Source organism: Hemibagrus wyckioides, linkage group LG09 (assembly GCF_019097595.1).
Source record: "Hemibagrus wyckioides isolate EC202008001 linkage group LG09, SWU_Hwy_1.0, whole genome shotgun sequence".
In the NCBI taxonomy this organism is placed as follows: domain Eukaryota; kingdom Metazoa; phylum Chordata; class Actinopteri; order Siluriformes; family Bagridae; genus Hemibagrus; species Hemibagrus wyckioides.
Genome location: NC_080718.1, coordinates 22,283,192 through 22,302,103, shown reverse-complemented (window position 1 = coordinate 22,302,103; position 18,912 = coordinate 22,283,192). Strand labels below are relative to the sequence as shown.

General features: G+C 38.5%; 1 protein-coding gene across 7 annotated transcripts in view; it reads right to left on the bottom strand.

The window, feature by feature from the left end:
• The window catches only part of daam2 (dishevelled associated activator of morphogenesis 2), a 103,289-nt gene that overhangs the window by 8,620 nt on the left and 75,757 nt on the right, over positions 1-18,912 (bottom strand). For 4 of the 7 annotated variants that reach the window (XM_058399892.1, XM_058399890.1, XM_058399891.1 and 1 more), the window contains exons 12-24: positions 17,648-17,671; positions 17,105-17,163; positions 15,486-15,670; positions 14,201-14,506; positions 13,875-13,982; positions 12,391-12,420; positions 10,385-10,491; positions 9,241-9,325; positions 7,393-7,499; positions 6,780-6,868; positions 2,750-2,918; positions 1,863-1,970; positions 945-1,005 (exon numbers count right to left, since the gene is read on the bottom strand). In XM_058399892.1, the coding sequence (XP_058255875.1) occupies positions 945-1,005; positions 1,863-1,970; positions 2,750-2,918; positions 6,780-6,868; positions 7,393-7,499; positions 9,241-9,325; positions 10,385-10,491; positions 12,391-12,420; positions 13,875-13,982; positions 14,201-14,506; positions 15,486-15,670; positions 17,105-17,163; positions 17,648-17,671 (1,438 nt within the window). The remainder of the gene's footprint in view (positions 1-944; positions 1,006-1,862; positions 1,971-2,749; positions 2,919-6,779; positions 6,869-7,392; positions 7,500-9,240; positions 9,326-10,384; positions 10,492-12,390; positions 12,421-13,874; positions 13,983-14,200; positions 14,507-15,485; positions 15,671-17,104; positions 17,164-17,647; positions 17,672-18,912) is intronic. The other 3 variants (XM_058399895.1, XM_058399894.1, XM_058399897.1) reach the window with 3 other exon arrangements.

Sequence of the window (18,912 nt, the reverse complement as noted above, 5' to 3'; positions counted from 1 at the left end):
AAGATATGTTTGCTGGGCAGTGGAGGTCTAATGCTCTGGGTTACTGATCAGGACGTTGAGGGTTCAAGCCTTAGCACTAGCACTGCCAAGCTGCCACTATTGGAACCTTAAGCAAGCCCTTTAACTCCAGTTGTGCTGCATCATGGCTGACCCTGTGCCCTGACCCCAGTATCCTACCAAGCTGGGATATGTATGTACTGTATATATATATATATATATATATATATATATATATATATATATATATATATATATATATATATATATATATATATATATTTTTTTTTTTTAAAAAAAAGGACTTTGCTGTTACATACTGTATATATAATAAGATAAAGGCTGCTTCATTACTGTTGCATTGGACGTAACAGTACATAATTAACGTCTTTTCTTTACAGGACACCAAGCTAAATAATCTCATCTTTAATTAAACAACCTGCAAAATGATTCAGATACATCCAGTTGAATGGAACTATGCTTAATATGTTATATTAGGCCCCACCTCAGAAACCAGCATAGTCTCTAAAAGCTGATCGTAATTCAGATAGCAATTTAATTCCACTCTGTACATCAAGCTGTGGATCCTCATTATTCATGACATTTTATGAAGCTGTTATTTGAAGCTGAGATGCAGTTATGAGAAGATTGGTGCCTTTTCAGAAAAAGAGTTAGACTTCCAGTGTAAAACTGGAATAAAAAAAATAAAATAAAAGCAGAAATCGGACACTAGATACTTCTTGGCTGATCGATTACTTTTGGGGGTAAGTGGAAAATTGTGCAATTTGAATTTTCACTGAACCGTTCCTTTAATTGACAGCATTATTTAAAGGCTTAAAGGGTTGGGAGGCTTTCATTTCGCTATAACCGAATGCCAGTAAAGTCCCACTGTATTGTTCATAATAGAAATCTGAATAAGCCACAGGAATGTATAATAGAATACTCACTGCTTCCAGAGCCTTCAGTCCACTCTTTATGCTGTAGACTTCCTTCTCCAGTTCAGCCAGACTGTGCACAGAGCAACAACAAATCAAACATCAGCCTCCAGATCAAAACCTTCAGTGCTCATGACTCTCTGAATTAGGCACAAGTTCAGTTTGGATATAAAAAAAGAACTAAGAATGGACAGAAAGGTTTCCTGGAATAATGACTATACTATGTTTAATACTGGTCAGAAGGGGTTGATTGATTTTTCTATAACAGTAGTGCCAGCTATAATTCCAATCACAGTTCATTTTAATGCACTATAGTATATAGCATCTAATTCTCAAAGACTTCATAATAATCTACAAAGATTTTGGACTGTTATAGAACAAAGATAAAACGGGCATAAGGAGACAGTTCATGAAAGGAGTCTCCAGTGTCAGCGCAGTAGGTTTTCCACCACAGGAAAGCCTTCGGGTGAGAGATGTTTGTGATTTCTCAGTAACTAACCTTTCTTGTGGACATTCCACCACAACAAATTCGGCTACAAATGGACAAAAGGTATGAGTAATTCTTTAAATAAATAAAATATTATAATATTGCAGATTCCTGTGGTAGAGCATGAGAGGAATGAATCACTTCAGGACATGCTGCAATAGGAAAGGGTTGTAACTCTTGTGGTTTCACCACCATGTTATTGTTGTTGTTGTTGTTCTTTGGCTGCTCTCTGTGTCGAATTGCCACAGTGGACAGTCTGATCTCCATATTTTGATTTTGGCACTTGTTTTTACTGAGTTAACCCCTCAGTGGCTGGGTTTGTGGTTTCACCACCATGTTGTTGATTATTTTCCTTACACGGTATGACCTGTTATCTCTATTATCCTTTACCTATAACTACAAAATTGGGTATGGGCATCACATAAGTTGAACATGTGACTCACTTGACTTTTGCTGCCTCTGGTACTCTGAGCAAATCCTGCTGGACGTTGAGGGTGTCGGGATAGTTCTTCTCAAAAATCATGATCAGGTAGTGCAACATGGTGATGTTTCTGTGAGAGATGAGCATATGGTAAGTAAAGGCTTCACTCCTTCAAAGCACTAGCACATGGATCCATATGCAAATCGGTGCAAATCATTAACCTGAAATGGCTAATTATACTTTTATATGAGCTTTAACAAGGCGAAACCTGACCCTGATTGGATACCTAGAAGATTCCAAAATCCTTTCCATTCCCAAGCAGGTCTAAAGGTGCTAATGGGTTCCTATTACCATAACAATTAGAGCTGAGTACATTTACGTGTACAAAATATATACTTATAAAAATATAAGTATCTTAGGCAATACAATTATATGCACTTATATAATCTGATAGTGGGTCTTCAAGTTATGAAATAATTTCCATTTTAAAAACAACACAAAGCCCTTGCTCAAGAATTCAGTAATTAAGATGGATATGATATAAACATCGAGTCACTTTAATAGCAAATATCTATTTGGATATTTTGTTGTATTTAAATAATACATTTGTATAAAAATGCTGACCTTTTTCAAGTAGCAAAATCTTTTTTTTGACATATTCAATGTAGAAAAAGCAAAAAATATCTTATTAATGCTGTAAATACTAAGATCCAGCTGTATTTAACCTGCTATAACATACCTACAGTGTGCTGTTTACATGTCCACATGATTTATCTGGTAACTGCACACAGGCTGCCATGAATATTTGCACAGATTTAGAAACACCATATTACTCAATTCCACCCAATCACAATGTACCATAATGCAGCACTTGCCCAATTCAAGTCTCAGTTTAAATGAAGCACTGACCTGTCTATGCTTGACTTGGTGTCTACAATCTTGTTCAGACTGGACACTTTGAAGCCATAAGCATTCCCTCTTTGGCCTTTATTCAGAAAGTTCCCAAAGGCCAGGACCACCTCCAAAATCTGAGTCAGACGTTTACTCCTCATCACCTCACGGGATGCACAGACAATAGCTGAGGAAGAAGCAGGCGTGGGAAAATGAAGAAAACGGACTTTCTTGCTATCTGACACTGTTTAATAATAATTATAAAGACAGTTATAAAAAATAAACAATATGCAATCATCAGGTTATGATAAGTAAGGAGTAAAACTCTCAGAGGCATGCTGGGATCAGAAAATAAACCAAGATGTCGGTGGAGTGATGCCACGAAGTGAATTATTTTCCCATCAGCACGCCCCTAAAAGTTTTACTCATCTCAGCAAAACAAATTTGAAAATTCTTACATTTCTGTATTTATTAATTATTGCATGACATGAAAAGTACTTTTCAATTGGTTTTTAGTTACATGTAATTTTGTAGAATGTGAGACAAGAACACAAAAAAAGTGCCTTAAATCATAGAAATGCCCAGAACTTGTGAATGAGTTGTAAGTTATAGTAATGATGCATTAGTAATGTATTAATATGAGCATGTGATAATATAATAAACTTATAAGCATCTGAATTACAGCCGTAGCTACAATTACCGTCAATGCTCCTGTTATAGAAAATGAAATTTTCTGACCAATCAGGTTCGAGAATTTAAGACCCTGTGGCGCAATTCTGTAACATCTGCACAATCACCTTGACCTTATTTCCCCTCAAATGTCTCCAGTATCATTTTTCCGTACTCACACTGCCATTTATCGAGGACAAATACAAATCAGATGCTGCTTTACTGGTTAAAGAGCTTATGGATCTTACAGTCCATTCATGTTGACATCGAACTCAGTTCCTACATTATGAGTTCAATTCTCCCTAAAACCAAATCCTCCATCACTCTCTCAATCATAAACGATCCAAGACATGATTTAATCAAAGCAATCAATACAATACCAAACCAAACCACACATATGTTGTGTAAAGGTTTCAATAAGACAAGGCTATCGTTCCCTTTTTCATTCTTTTCACCAAATGAATTTCTCAGGAACACACAAAGACAAAACCACCAAATTTCCCGAAAAAGCCCCTGGCATCAGACGAAACAGTTACTTAACCTCAGTGTCCACTATGAGCCAGATCATGTGTATATAAATTTCGGCATCAGTGTGTGTTTGAGAATGAACTGGTCTCAACTCTGATCTTTCTTCACTGTACTGGGATTCCCATCATGAGCTCTCATTACTGAATCATCACACAGCTCTGATGCCTGGCCACAAGTTTCTTCTCACTCATACAAATCACACAAGCGAAGAAGCGTGGTTAAATTTAGACGCAGTCTAACGAACTCTAAATGGCTCGTATTTTGACGAGTGAGTATGCGAGGGTGGGGGGGGTATTTTGAGGGTTGTTGGGTCTGCTGTGTTTATGGTCACAGATCCTGGGCCAGTGTTTGTTATTCCTTTCGACTGGTAGTTAAAATCATTCTCTATAGACTATAAAGCCACTCTGGACATTAGTCTTCCAACGTGTGGCCTCTCATACAGGACGTGACAGAGGCATGGAGGCAAAGCGCAGGATTGTTAGCTGATCAAACACACCAGCAGCTAGGATTTCATGACATGCGGTTCAGACACTGAACTCTTTACACTTCAACATGTTTTTCAGTCAGACAGACGGGTGTCTTGAGGTGCCCTTGAAAGCAAGCTGAACTATTAATGATGTCTGCATGAGGCACGTGCCAGAGTAGATTCTGTTCATACAGTGGAAACACACTGACATGCACAGCTACACATACAGTGACTTGCAGGAGTATTGTTCAGTGTTACCTTTGGCCTCTTGGTTGTTTCTCTGGCTAATCCCCTTTTTACCCGGTCACTGACTTTTAGAGTCACAGATGGGCTATAATCTTTCCATTTTATTAATTATGGAGCTAATGCTTCGCTCCACAGGATGCATTTTTTCCCCAAATGTGTTTTGGAAGCTCTTCAGGCTTCATTATGATATCTGATAAGCTATGGTGTCTAACAAACTCTGCGGCCTTTCAGAAATTAATGCATTAATACTGAGATCGTGTGACTTTAATTAGACACAGTTGGACTCCGTTCAACTAATTATGTGACTTCTGAGGGCGAGTGTTTGATTTAGTACTAATTTAGGGATTTCACAACAGGAGTGAAAACTTATGTAATCATGTAATTTTGTGTTTTTTGATTTGCTAATAAAAAAAAAAAGATTGATTTTATTTCCCCCTGCACGTCAATATTACGGGCCGTTTCATGTAGCTTACTGACATATAATTCCAATTAAGTCCATTTCAGGTCCAGGATATAAACCTACAAAGTGTGGGAAGAGCTCAAGGATGGAGAACATTTATGTAAACCACTGTATTAACCTGCTAATCCTTAACTCCCCTTCCATACACACACACACACACACACGCAATTCCATTCGCATGAAGAGTTCTAGCACTTTGATGCAATGAGCCTTGTTCACAGAGAGAGAGAGAGAGAGAGAAAAAGAAAGAGACTCTTAACATTTGCCAGCTTTCCAAAACAGCCTCCCTGGTAACGTGAGAGAAGTTTAAGCAGCAAAAACACACCATACACTCACACATTCTCTCCATCAGAGTTATAGATGTTATACTATTTGGAAAATAACCTACTGGGGACCATTTTCATTTCATTTGGCTGTGCTGACACGTCAGACTCCATCTTAAAGCAAACAAGGAAATCCTGTGTGTTCCTGGGTTCAAGAGAGTTTCAGGTCCCATTTCTTACAACCTCATTTTACATTTATTTTTACACTTCTGACATTTGGCAGACACCCTTAACCAGAGCGACTTACATTTATCTCACTTATACAACTGAGGGTTAAAGGCCTTGTTCAGGGGCCCAGAGGTTAGGAACTCGCAACCTTCCAATCAGTAGTCCAACACCTTAACCACTAATCTGCCACATCCCCACATTTTGTTGATCTATGCACTTTAATCAACTACTAAGCATTGAATTAATCATGGACATACTTAGAGTAATGCTCCCAGACTTAATTATGTCCTAAAATAGCATGTCCTGTAAATATTTTATTCCTCTTATACCACAGCAACATGGCAGGATTTAAATACTGCGATCGTGATTATCTCCACGTTGACGTTTTTCCATCAGTTTTTACTACTGTGAAATGTCCATGGAAGAAAAAACTCCCTGATCCTTGAAAACTGAACTGGATGCTAAAAAGTGTTAACACCTAACATACCCATTCCTTATTTTTAATAAAAATCCAAGGTCAAAGATTCCTAAAATATCTGCTGTTAGTAATCCAGATTGGATATAAAATAGAAATAAATAAATAAAAATAAATAACTAAACAAGGCAATAAATAAATTAAGTAATTAATAAATAATAAATAAATAAATAAATAAATAAATAAATAAATAACATTTACAAGCTTTTAAAAAAAGGGCATTATTGGCCCTGTTTAATCATAAAGCTTACAAAATTCGTACATGTAATTACTAAATTTCGGCTCACTAATTAAAAAAAAAATTCTTCTATTTCAATCAATCAATCAATCAATCAATCAATCAATCAATCAATCATCTGACACAAACCTTTTCATTTCTGATTAATTTATTTATAAATAAATAAATCAGAAATTGTCATAAATCAGAAATCTTTTATATTAATCAGGTTATAGTTTTTACTTTTAAAAATAAATAATTAAAACATTTTTGATCCTTATAATTAACTATTAAAAAGTGGAGACTCGTTCCGTAAATGTGTAAGCGTCTTCTGACAAAAGCACCACATCAACAATTACTGTATATGTTTACTTTGGTAAATGTGCTAAATAACACATTTTAAATCTGTTTATTTATCCGGAGCATCTGTCAAACATGTCCCTGTGAATGACCCGTTATACAGAAATGTCAGTATTACTCCTGACGTGTCGCTTACCCTCCACCTTCGGCTTGGTCTCCGCAAGTCGTTCTGCAAACTTCTTTTTAAAGAACAGGGATTGGAGCCTTTGCTGGTAGTGATCAATCCTAACCAGGAATCAGGCAGCAGTAGAGAGACAAGAAGAAAAAAAAAAAGAAAAGAAAAGAATAATCAGTCTCCACAGGAGAGTCATTTCAAAGAAAGTTTGGCTCTCCCACACAGATTCCTGAGCCTTTATCCCTAATGAGCTGCTTCAAACTCTGTGCACTCGTGGAGAATCGTGATGCAGAGACCCCCCTCTGCTGAGAGGGGGGAAGAAAAAGGATGGAAGGGTAGCAGGATGATTTCAAAGCGTAGTTATCCATACTGATGATAAAGAGGGAAAATAGCAGCATTTCTGGGGCGCCGGTGAGACTAGACGGGAGGTTGTGGAAATTTCAAGAGACCACAGGCTATTGAGGTGGTTCACTTTTTTTTTTTGGCAAAAGTCAAAACATGCCATTAGCAATAAAGGACAGCACAATAAGAGGGGTTTCTTGTTTGCAAAGATGTTTTTCATATACACTTACACTGTCAGCATCAAAGTTTCTCTTCACCTCAGTTTAACCACAGACAAACAAGCCATTTGTACCTGCTCATGTCGTAGAGGAAGCGGTCAGCGCGGGCCATGCGGTCCAGCTCGTGCTTGTGTTCCTCCAGAAGGTCAATGTCGCTCTTTTCAGGAACAAACTTTAACAGCTGCCAACAACAAATACAAGAACATTACAAAATACAGTAGTGTCAAGTCAGAATATTATGTAAGGAATAAAACAAGTTAAAGCTGTGCTGTTGTATTAAAATAATCAAAGACATGGTGGAGTGATGAGGCCCAAGAGATCATATCTTGTTAAAAGATCCCTCTACAGACAAGTTTTAATTTCTCAGAGGCAACTAGACATGGGGATAGAATTATGCAATATAGGTGCTACAAATTTACTTCTTAAAAAATAACTTGCGTTAGAGGAACATATAAAGGTGTATAATTGTTGAGTATACATTATATGCACATATACACTTTTATAGACCCTTATAATAAACAATAATAGACCCTTATATGTAAATCATAGTATACACACTATACATCACACACATACATCAATCTATATCTATCCAACCATCCATCTATATTTCTATATCCTTCTATCCACCTATCTATATATACACATCTATCTATCCATCCATCCATTCATCTGCCCATCCATCTATCCGTCCCCCATCCATCTATCCGTCCGCCCATCCATCTAGCCGTCCGCCCATCCATCTAGCCGTCCGCCCATCCATCCATCCGTCCGCCCATCCATCCATCCGTCCGCCCATCCATCCATCCGTCCGCCCATCCATCCATCCGTCCGCCCATCCATCTATCCGTCCGCCCATCCATCCATCCGTCCGCCCATCCATCTATCCGTCCGCCCATCCATCTATCCGTCCGCCCATCCATCTATCCGTCCGCCCATCCATCTATCCGTCCGCCCATCCATCTATCCGTCCGCCCATCCATCCAGCAGTCCATCCATCCATCCATCCATCCATCCGCCCATCCATCCGCCCATCCAGCAGTCCATCCATCTATGCATCCGCCCATCCATCTATCCGTCCATCCATCCATCTATCCATCCACCCATTCATCTATCCGTCCATCCATCCATCTATTCATCTGCCCATCCATCTAGCAGTCCATCCATCTATCCATCTGCCCATCCATCTTTCCATCCCCCCTCCATCCATCTATCCATCCACCCATCCATCCACCTACCTACCTATCTATCTATCTATCCATCCATCTAGCAATCCATCCATCCATCCACCCATCCATCCATCTGTCTGTCCTCCATCCATCCATCTACCTATCTATCCATCCATCCATCCATCCATCCAGCAGTCCATCCATCCATCCATCCGCCCATCCAGCAGTCCATCCATCTATCCATCCGCCCATCCATCTATCCGTCCATCCATCCATCTATCCATCCACCCATTCATCTATCCATCCATCTAGCAATCCATCCATCCATCCACCTGTCTGTCCTCCATCCATCCATCTACCTACCTACCTATATATCCATCCATCTATCTGTCCTCCATCCATCCATCTACCTACCTACCTATCCATCCATCCATCCATCCATGTAATTGTGTGTTCATATTAGTAATTAATTAGTCATTTTCACCCATTCTCATAAAGGGTGCCAATAATTCTGAGGATGCCTAAACGAAGATCCACAATCAAAACAAACAAGTGTGAGATCAGCTTTATAAGCTTTTGCACATTTAGGACAAATATTCTAGTTCTTCTTGCTTATTTTTCCTTATTCATTTCTTATTTGTAATTCAGTTATTTATATGCACAGTCTCAGGAGGAGTGGCGGGTTTTCACATCGCTGCAAGACTGAATACAAATGTTAATGTGAATAAAAATCTTGAAAAAGTGTTTAAGTACCTGCTCTAACATATCTTTAGCCAGCTCCTCTCTCTCGTCCATTTCCAGAATGGCTCTCTTGATCTCCTCATTGCTCATTTTCAACCTGTACAGACAAAAAAAAAAGAGATTAGAAATAATCAGAAATTTTGACACGTGCAATACCAGGAATCATCTCTTTACACGTCACATGCTCACATGGCCTTACACACAAGAGTGAGTTCGGGTTAATCGATGCAGTGCTCTGTAAGCTGTGATCAATAGCTATTGAGCTCATGGCCTTGTTACGATGTTACCTGCCCCCTGGGACAGTTTGAGCTGTTTTCTAATTAAAAAAAAACAAAAAAAAAACAACAGCAACAAAACCCTGGAAGAAACAAGTCCAAGACTCTCTGGTCTCAATTTTAACCAATCCTAACATGCAATTTAAAAGACTGTACAAGCAAAACTTCAAATCTAATGAGCACAAATAAAAACCCTATATCTGATTCACACAAAGCTTCCTGCATGAACGACTAATGAATTCTCGTAAATAAATCTATAAATTATTGGAGAATCCAAGTGATTCCCAAGCATTAAGTCAATATACAGGTCAAAGGTTAGATTAAGAACATTCCTTTTTCCTCCTAAAAACATTGGACAGTTCTACAGTAAATCATATCCCATTTAATTTTAAAATTAACTTTACAAGCTTGTTTTTAAAGAATAAGAACGAAAAACAAAACCAAAAAAAAAAAAACCCCAATGTTTCAGTCATCATAGTAAAATTTCTCCAAGGTTATCCAGCAGAGAAAACCTCTCATACTGAAATCCTGTGTCCAGAGTAATTTTATATCAGACTATCAGAATTTGTTTATACTGATTGAAAATGTCCCATAGGTAGATTTCCACTCTACAGGTGAAATGGAACACCAGTGTACCCTTAAAAAGGGCTAAACCAACTTTGTCCAGTTATTCATTATATATTACAACTTTCTGATTCATTCTCTGTGCAACATCAAAAGCAAATATTTCACTGGTATGAATTTATTTTCGGCGTTTGTTTATTAAAGTTATGAGCTAAGTGTGTGGATGCAAGTCATACTTCTTGTGTGTTCGGGAGTATTTGACGGATTCGGAACGAAAGTACTGAGTCAACATTGCTGAATAATGGTTAAGTACATACTTTGAGAGTAAGATAACACAGTTCTGCGCCCTTCGCCCATCGATGACAGACAGCTCCTTCACTTTCCTTGAGCTAAGATACAAGTCATCCATGGAGCCGGTCTCTTTCTGCAGAGAGCAAGAAAGCGGAAGAAACAAATCAGAACACAGAGCATTTTAAGAACAAGATAATACAGTGGAACCTCGGCATACGAGTTGAATTCGTTCTGGAGGCGAGTTCTTAAGGCAAAAGAAACCATAAGAAATAATGTAAATGCAGATAATCCGTTCCAGCCACCCGAAAATATTACCATTACCAGTACGAAGCGTATGTAAACTGTACGGCTGCATACAAAGAACTGACCCAAGCCAAGCATTCCATGTCAAGCCTCCTCACAGGAAGTCGTGCCACCAAGCTTGGGCTAAAAATAGAACAGACCACCTACGCCACTAATCTGTCAACAAAAAAATGCCCAAAAAATCATGTAGCATTTGAATGCATACCGAAGGCATTCGTATGCTGAGGTTCCACTGTATCTTATATTAAAATCTATCATCAGGGTTAAGCAAGATTTGGATGGTGTATTTTGGGGGGGGGGGAAACCTGGAAAACATTTTCATGGTAAATTGTAGAGATAATATCTGTGATACATAGCTACATAACCCAAAAGCTGCATTCACCCTGAACTCTCAAGCCACATCACCGCAGTGAATGAGAAAACACTGATGCTAAATTCAATAAACAGAGGAAGCTGTGACAAAACAGACATGAAATCCATAACTTTCCATAAAACACTAGATAGACAGGAAACAGCTCCAGGATTGGGAGCAGACGGTTAAGTGAGGACCGTGTGACGGAGGCAGCTGAGGTGAGGATGTTTAAAGTACAGTGAGCTATTTATGGGTGAAAGCTTTTCCTCTGCTCTGTACGCAAGTACAAGAATGATTCAACAACCGCTGAACGGGCGTCCAAATAAGGCTCAATGCTTCCATGGCTGTGGCTGATGGGATTTGGGTTTGGCGCGAGGTCAGAAGACTACTCCTACTCACTTTCAGCCTTCGCCAAAACATCACTCACTACCGACTCGGCAGATGGGCCGGACAACAGAAAATTAACCTTCAGGAAATACTGAGCTTATAGACTTGTATAAGCTCAGAAATGTAAGAGAGCATGAAACAAATGAGGAAAGAATTGACTTTTAAAATGTAGTGGGAACCTCCGGCCTAATATGACGAAGCAAAGCTGTTCAACCGGTGATTAAAGGTCTGATTTTGGTACAAGTATGAAACACAAATTGTGACCTTTAAAACTAATAAGCGTGTTTGTTTAACATTTCAACATTTCGGACAGTTAAGAGAAGAATTCTTGGTCTGTCTGTTTGGATGCTGGTGGTCCACATCATTCATTTTTTTCTCCTTAATAAATCCCCAGATCCTGTATGTTTTTTCTTAAACATAAATAGGATTTAAAGATCGCTGATTCTACCTTTAAATAGAGTGCAGAAAAATGACATCCTAGAACATATCTAGTCAAATCTACGATTTCTTATGATATAAGATTACTAAGCCCATTTCTAGGTTTCTAAGCTTTATATTTTCTTATACTATTGTCAGATTATTTTGCTTCTTACTAGAAACTAATGCTTAAAATTAGCAAAAAATAATATCAAATACTATACTATAATATCAAAATACTCCACCGGTTTGATTCTTTGCAGTGTATTTAAGACTGATGTGAAAACATCAGAGTATAGTTTTATACTCTAATGCCACTACACTGCCCCTAAAACCTACAACAAACCCACTACTGGGATTCATACACAAGTAAGTACATGATAAATCACGTGTTGCTGTAACACTTGGCGACTCCACCTTTAACTTTAGCACGTTAACACACAAGGTAACTGATAAACCTTGAAACTAAGTAAAAGCAGTTTTTAAGGTCAGTGTGAAGGTCGTGTGGCTGGCAGCAGATTGTGGGAAAAGGCACAAGGCCAAAAGCTGTGACTACACAAACTAAAGACTCACCTGTTTGAAGGATTGGTTAGTGAGCAGCTCCTGGTCAGGCAGATGGAGAGAGCAGCACAGAAGAAAAAAAAAAAAAACATTGGAAGACATGCAGTGATTAGCGTCATAAGCAGCAGAACTACAGAAAAAAGGCTTTAGCCAGAGCTGGGCTGAAGATACAGCTACAGCTACACACACACACACACACACACACACACACACACACATACCACACACAGAGCCACAGCTTCTCACTACTGGCACTGTAAGAGTAATTCACCTACAAGTCAATATGATATGATGTATCTAGATTGGAAGTGGTGTTGTCATGGTCTCAGTTGCTGGCATGGTCAGTTAGCACAATGAAAGCGCTACAGATTCTACTCCATGCTTAAGCACTTTATCAAGTCGAGCACAACAAGCCATTCAGCAAAGAACAGCTGCTGTAAATGTGTGGTGGTCGGGGAAAACCCGGTATACGTCACTGTGACTGAATCTTGGCAACTACCCAAAGAAACAGGCCAATATTTTGTCCCCAGCCTATAACTTATTCAGATACCACAACGTTCAGGAGGCATAAAGATACATCATTAAAACGACTTCATTAATCTTGCTATGGATATCTGCCTGCAAAGATCATGTTGGGTAAGGAGGCAGTTTTTACACATACAGTGCCCAGAGAAAAATGATTTCCGAGCTCATGAGCGACAGTAAGCGTTAGACACTGGACGTGTTTGTGTCCAGCGAGGTGACAAATTCAGAAATGTAAATTTAAGTAAATGTAAGTTTATGCAAATACGGAGCGACCTGGTGCAGTGACTACCAAGTAAAGCGGAGGTGATCCGTGGCTGCTTCTTTTACATCTCGTATGATATGATGTAGAACGCTGAATTTTATACATGAACAAACTAAATCTCTCTCCAGAATGTTTTCATTTAGCGGCAAGGAAACCGATTTGTCATCAAGTTTAATGCTAGTCCACCCAGTGATGAAGATTATTACCATGGTAACCAGTAGCAGGAACGCCTCCTGATTTCTTCGTGGCACGCTGACTTGCAGAGATAAAAATCACAATACGTGTGAACGTAGCTTAGAGAGTGATTTCCTCATACAGAGAATTGTATGAAAACAATCAGTTCTTTTATAATCAGATGCTGGCTGTCAAAATGTCTGTTATGCTTCTGCACTGCATCAGAAGGGAATATGCAAATGTTATTTTCTTGCTTTCCCGGTTTGGGGGTAATGATATATTAAAGCGATCTAATTCCTGATTGAGATGAGTACAAAAGAGAAGCTAATTCTGGTGTATCAAGGCCTGTCACATTTTTAGCAAGTAAAGGGTTTTCCCAGGCTGCCACACAAACAGGACTCTAAAAGGGCAAGGCTTCTACATGTTCCTACTAAAGATCTCCTTCTCACAGTCTACCAAAATATGACAATATGCAAATGATCGCCATTATTGCAAATGAGTTCTAAAACAAAGTTCATATTCAAATCCTTCGTACTTGTTGCCTCTGATAAGCTGAAAACATCTTCTCGATATCTTTCAGGTCAAGGACTTTGAAAGCCCGCAGGTCATCGATGTCGTGCCAGATGGTACCCGTGATCTTGTTCTGTTAAAAACAAGGAATGAGTCATTGTGAGGGTGGAGAAATTCATAACTCAAAAATAATGACTGTAAATTGTTTGCCATTTTAAGATTTAAGAAGCCAAAGCATGACGCAATGTTTGTCCAACGCTGTCCAACCGTGCTATTTATTTTACGCTGATTCATGATGTTTAAGTGAGCTTTTTGGTTTGTTTAGTCATTAAAGTGCCATGACGAGCTCACCTCGCCCAGCTTGGCCCAGTTGAAAGACTTGAGTGGGTGTGATGGCTGTGGGATGCTCTTGTTGCGCAGACTTGTACTGCTGCTGAAGGAAGAGGGCACAGGTGGGAGTGGCACACCGGAGAAGATGGGTGGAGCTCCGGGAGGTGGAGGAGGAGCTCCTGGAGGAGGTGGTGGTGGAGGAGGAGCTGGGCAGAACGGGAGTGGAGGAGGAGGTGGAGGGAAACCGGCCATCATTGGAGGAGGAGGAGGAGGCATTGGACCTCCGGGTGGAGGAGGAGGTGGAGGGAACGACGCCATACTTCCATTCTGAATGAGGAACAGGTAAGACGAGACAACAGTGTGTGAATTATATTAGAGATCAGCGGAAAAAATAGAATTACACCATCCAAAAATATCCACCCTAAACTATTAAAGACAACTGCAGCTTTTAGTGCCTTTAATGAAAATCCACTAAACGCTTATAATCAATTATTCTCAAAATCATACGACATTGTGCATGATTTTAAATCGTCAGGTTATATAATGCTTTGGAATAACTGGTCACAATAACCACTAACACATGATCTAGTAGAGAGAGTAATTATACGCTAATTTATAATTGCATTAAAAAATGCTTTTTGCCATTGGTTTCTAAAACATAATTCAACTCCAATGTTTATTAACATACAGTACTAAAGCCTTATGTGTGGTCTTTACGTAAAGTATTTTAAAGGCATTATAAATGGGAATGCCATTTTACTATAATGAAGGGGTTACTATGAAAGCCTATCCTCAAAAAATAGAACTTAAAATCCACATATAATTGTACAGGCAGGTCAACTGTTCAGGGTTTTAATCCCTGCCTAAAGGTCCTGAAACATGATGTAATATCCACTGAAACAGGAAGTCAGGGCAGGACATTTAGTGGCTCCTTACTCTTTTACAAGTAGCCAATAATGTTTAGCCTTGCTCTAAGCTGACACTTGATAGGATAAAGCTGGAAAACCAAATAAAATAAAATGCATTTGAACATCCAGACACATTTACAACTCAACAGCAGCTTCAGCATTACAGCTGTTGATCTGCCATTACAGCTGTTGCCATTACAGCTGTTGATCTGTACTGGTGGTAGAGGCAGACTGCACATTTTGACCAGGTGAATTTTGTTGTAACATATCCACACTAAAAATCAGTGGCGCTCTTGATAATAAAAACTCACAAGCCTTACCCTCACTAATACTCAACAACCAGCAGTGAGCTCCTCTTCCAGTTTAGAAAGTTACACAAGCAGAAAAAGTGTACTCACAGAAATATCATTAATCCGAGAAGACAGATCTAAAACTTGCTCCCTGGCAGAGCGCAGCTCTACTCCTTCTCTCTGTAGCTTGTCTTTCATCTTGTTCAAAGTTTTCATCATGTCTTCTTTCTCTTGTGTTTTGATCTCACACTCTCTCTCCTTCCTCTCAAGCCGGGCCATGAGTTCTGTATGGTCTACATGAACAGATGCATCGATACACAGTCAGTAAAGGAAAGGGTTTTTTTTGTACCTTTATAAATAAACACTAAATGAAAAGAGTACAGAATGGTAATTAAATAGGTAAGGAATAAAACATGATACATGAAACATGATGCTGCTGTAGGAAAATAATCAATGAGATTGGCATCATTGCTGAAAAGTTTTCGTCCTCTATTCCTCAGGTTTTTAATATTTTTTTTCAATTTATCACTTTGTTCTAGCAACTATAAATGGTCTCTTTAAATAAATAAAATAAAAAATAATTAAATTATTATTATTATTATGAAGAAAAAGAACAACAACAACAACAACAACAATAATAATAATAATAACAGTGAGAAAAATGGAGCTTGATATGTTACTAAGAAACAACAAAACCCTTTGTAAATCCTCTCTAAAGAATTTCCCATGTCAATATATCTACAAGTTACAGCTTTACCCCCTAAATGTCATGAGGCTCTGACACATTCCAAATATTAAATTTGATTATTTGATTATGGTGAGCTTTCCCGTGAGGTGTTTATTCAGCATAATTTGTTTTTTCGACCCATTTATGTCGAGTGTCTAATACACTGTCCTTGTGTTAGTTGTTACTACAGAAACGATAGCTTATTAGAACGAGCGCCTTAATATTAACTTGTGACACTGTATTACAACGTAATAGGAAATGGTTCGCCTTCTGACCAAAAAGATTTGGGACGTCAATAGTGCGGTATAAAATAACGTCATTCTTTAATGGAACAGGACCATAGCTGAGCCGCAGCGATAACACGGACAAATAGCGCTAATAGAAGTGAGGGTGTATCTAATAAACTCGTAACTTAGTGTTTACTGTATGTATGTCGTGTGCTACCACATAGATACTGTACTACTACTATTAATATATCTAATCAAAATCAATAAAAAAGTTACACACTTTTCCAAACTTAGCCATCCACTACTTGTATTTTCTGTTTTGTCAAAAATAGGAACTAAAAATATCAATGCAGGTTTTACAAAACCTTTATACTGGAAGTGTTAATGTCTAGAAAATTCAATTCAAATTTATTTGTATGGCGCTTTTAACAATGGACACGGTCACAAAATCAGCTTTACAGAAATTAAATCTAAATTCAGGAATTAACTTAAATGTATTCATGTATCCCTAATGAGCAAGGAAAATCTCCCTGAGAGAGACTCGAAAGGGAAGCCATGCTCATCTGGGTGAGACTGGATAGAGGAAATGATTTCCCTTTTATAAATACTGGGTACTAATTGTTCAAAAAATAAGGTGCAGTTATGTAACTAAGTCTATTTTGTTGACATGATCAGATAGAGGTTCATTGATGGAGACGCGAGTACCAAACCCCCCCCAGCCCGCCGACACAGACACTGATGCAAAGGCTGTGTGTCTGTGTTTACATCATTACCTTTCCTGAATTTCTCGGCCTGGTCTCTCCACTGTTTCACCTCGTTCTCATTCACGAGCCTGTCAGCAGAGAGAGAAGAAAACACACCCATTAGCCTGCTGTGCTCAAATATCACACGCTTAGGAAGAAAGATTTTGTGCTTTCATTTTCGTTCACTTACCTTCACCGTCACTAATTAATCAACGCACTGTGTTATTGTTGTGTAAAGGTAATTGTTAATGCATCTTTCATAGGCTGAATTTTAACATGAGCATGAAAGGAGTTATTTCCATTTAAATCCATTAACACAGGAACAGACACAGTTAGGTCGAGTTTAAATAATGATAATAGATACATTATTATAAGAAAACAGCCATTAAATGACTAATTTGTAAACGTTAACAGGTTCTCACGCAATTATCACGGACTGTCAACATGAGGTGTTGACTTTTAGATGTAGGAGTCATTAAATAGTTATGTATCTGGACAGATGGTTTTAGTTCAGCACAAGATTAGGGTTATGAGACCTTCTGGGGGGGAAAAGAAATGTTTGAAATAAAAAACCTGGACGAGCGCTGCTTTCCGTAGCTGAGGAAAAAACAAGAAAAAGCGAGACAAGAGAATTACTTGATGCAGGTAGGAAAAGAAGAAAACTCTGGAAAAAAAGATGATATACTGTATATAATGGAGAGTGTTGCCTCTGTGCTAACAAGCAAAGAGGTGTCAAGGAGACTTCTGTTTACCCTCCTACCCTCACTAACCCTCCACTGATATACACACACACACACACACACACACACACACACATTACACACACATCGATCAGGCATAACATTATGACCACGCGCCTAATATTGTTCCCCTTTTTGCTGCCAAAACACTCCTGACCCTTCTAGGCATAGACTCCACTAGATCCCTGAAGGTGTGCTGTGGTATCTGGCACCAAGATGTTGGCAGCAGATCCTTTAAGGATACTTACAGGACATAAAAGATATTTTTGATACATACTGACTACTGCAGACCAGAAACACCCCACAAGAGCTGCAGTTTTGGAGATGCTCTGATCCAGTCGTCTAGCCATCACAATTTGGCCCTTCGTCAAACTCGCTCAAATCCTTATGCTTGCCCATAATGTTAAGCCTGATCCTTGTATATTCATGTATATATATATATATATATATATATATATATATATATATATATATATATATATATATATATATATATATATAAAATATAAATAATTTGTCTGTATATCTGCACAAATGTTTATGCTTTGCACTTCTGGTTAGATGCTAACTGCCATTTTGTTGCCTTGTACCCATGTGCAATGCTAATAAAGTTATATCTAATCTAATTGAATCTAATCTAATTTCATTTAATCTAATCTAAATATTTAGTTCTGATTTAAACTGATGTTCGTTTTCTGCCCTTCCAAATCTGAACAAACCGCTGAACACGAAAGGTAAAGTGAAAAGCTTTCCAGCCAACACCAAAAAAAGCATTCTCTATTTTTACAGCTAAAAAAAAAAAATGATGCTATTAGTGAGAGCAGAAGATTCCACTCGGCTCTATAGTGGCGTTTTAGTGAAAAGGGTTTTTGTTGTTAATGTTTGTCCTGGAAAGAACTGCACTATAGTGTAAAAATTAAATAAACACCGTTCAGTAGGAGCTGGCAGAGAGCCGAACGTACAGGCAAGCTTCTCCTCTAAAGCGTTTTCCAATCTCGCCTTTACACTGGAGACTAAACACATTAATCACGGACTTTGGCTTGCCTTCGCTAATGATGATGGAGAATGGAAGTGTGCGAATGCCGGCTATTTGGCCTG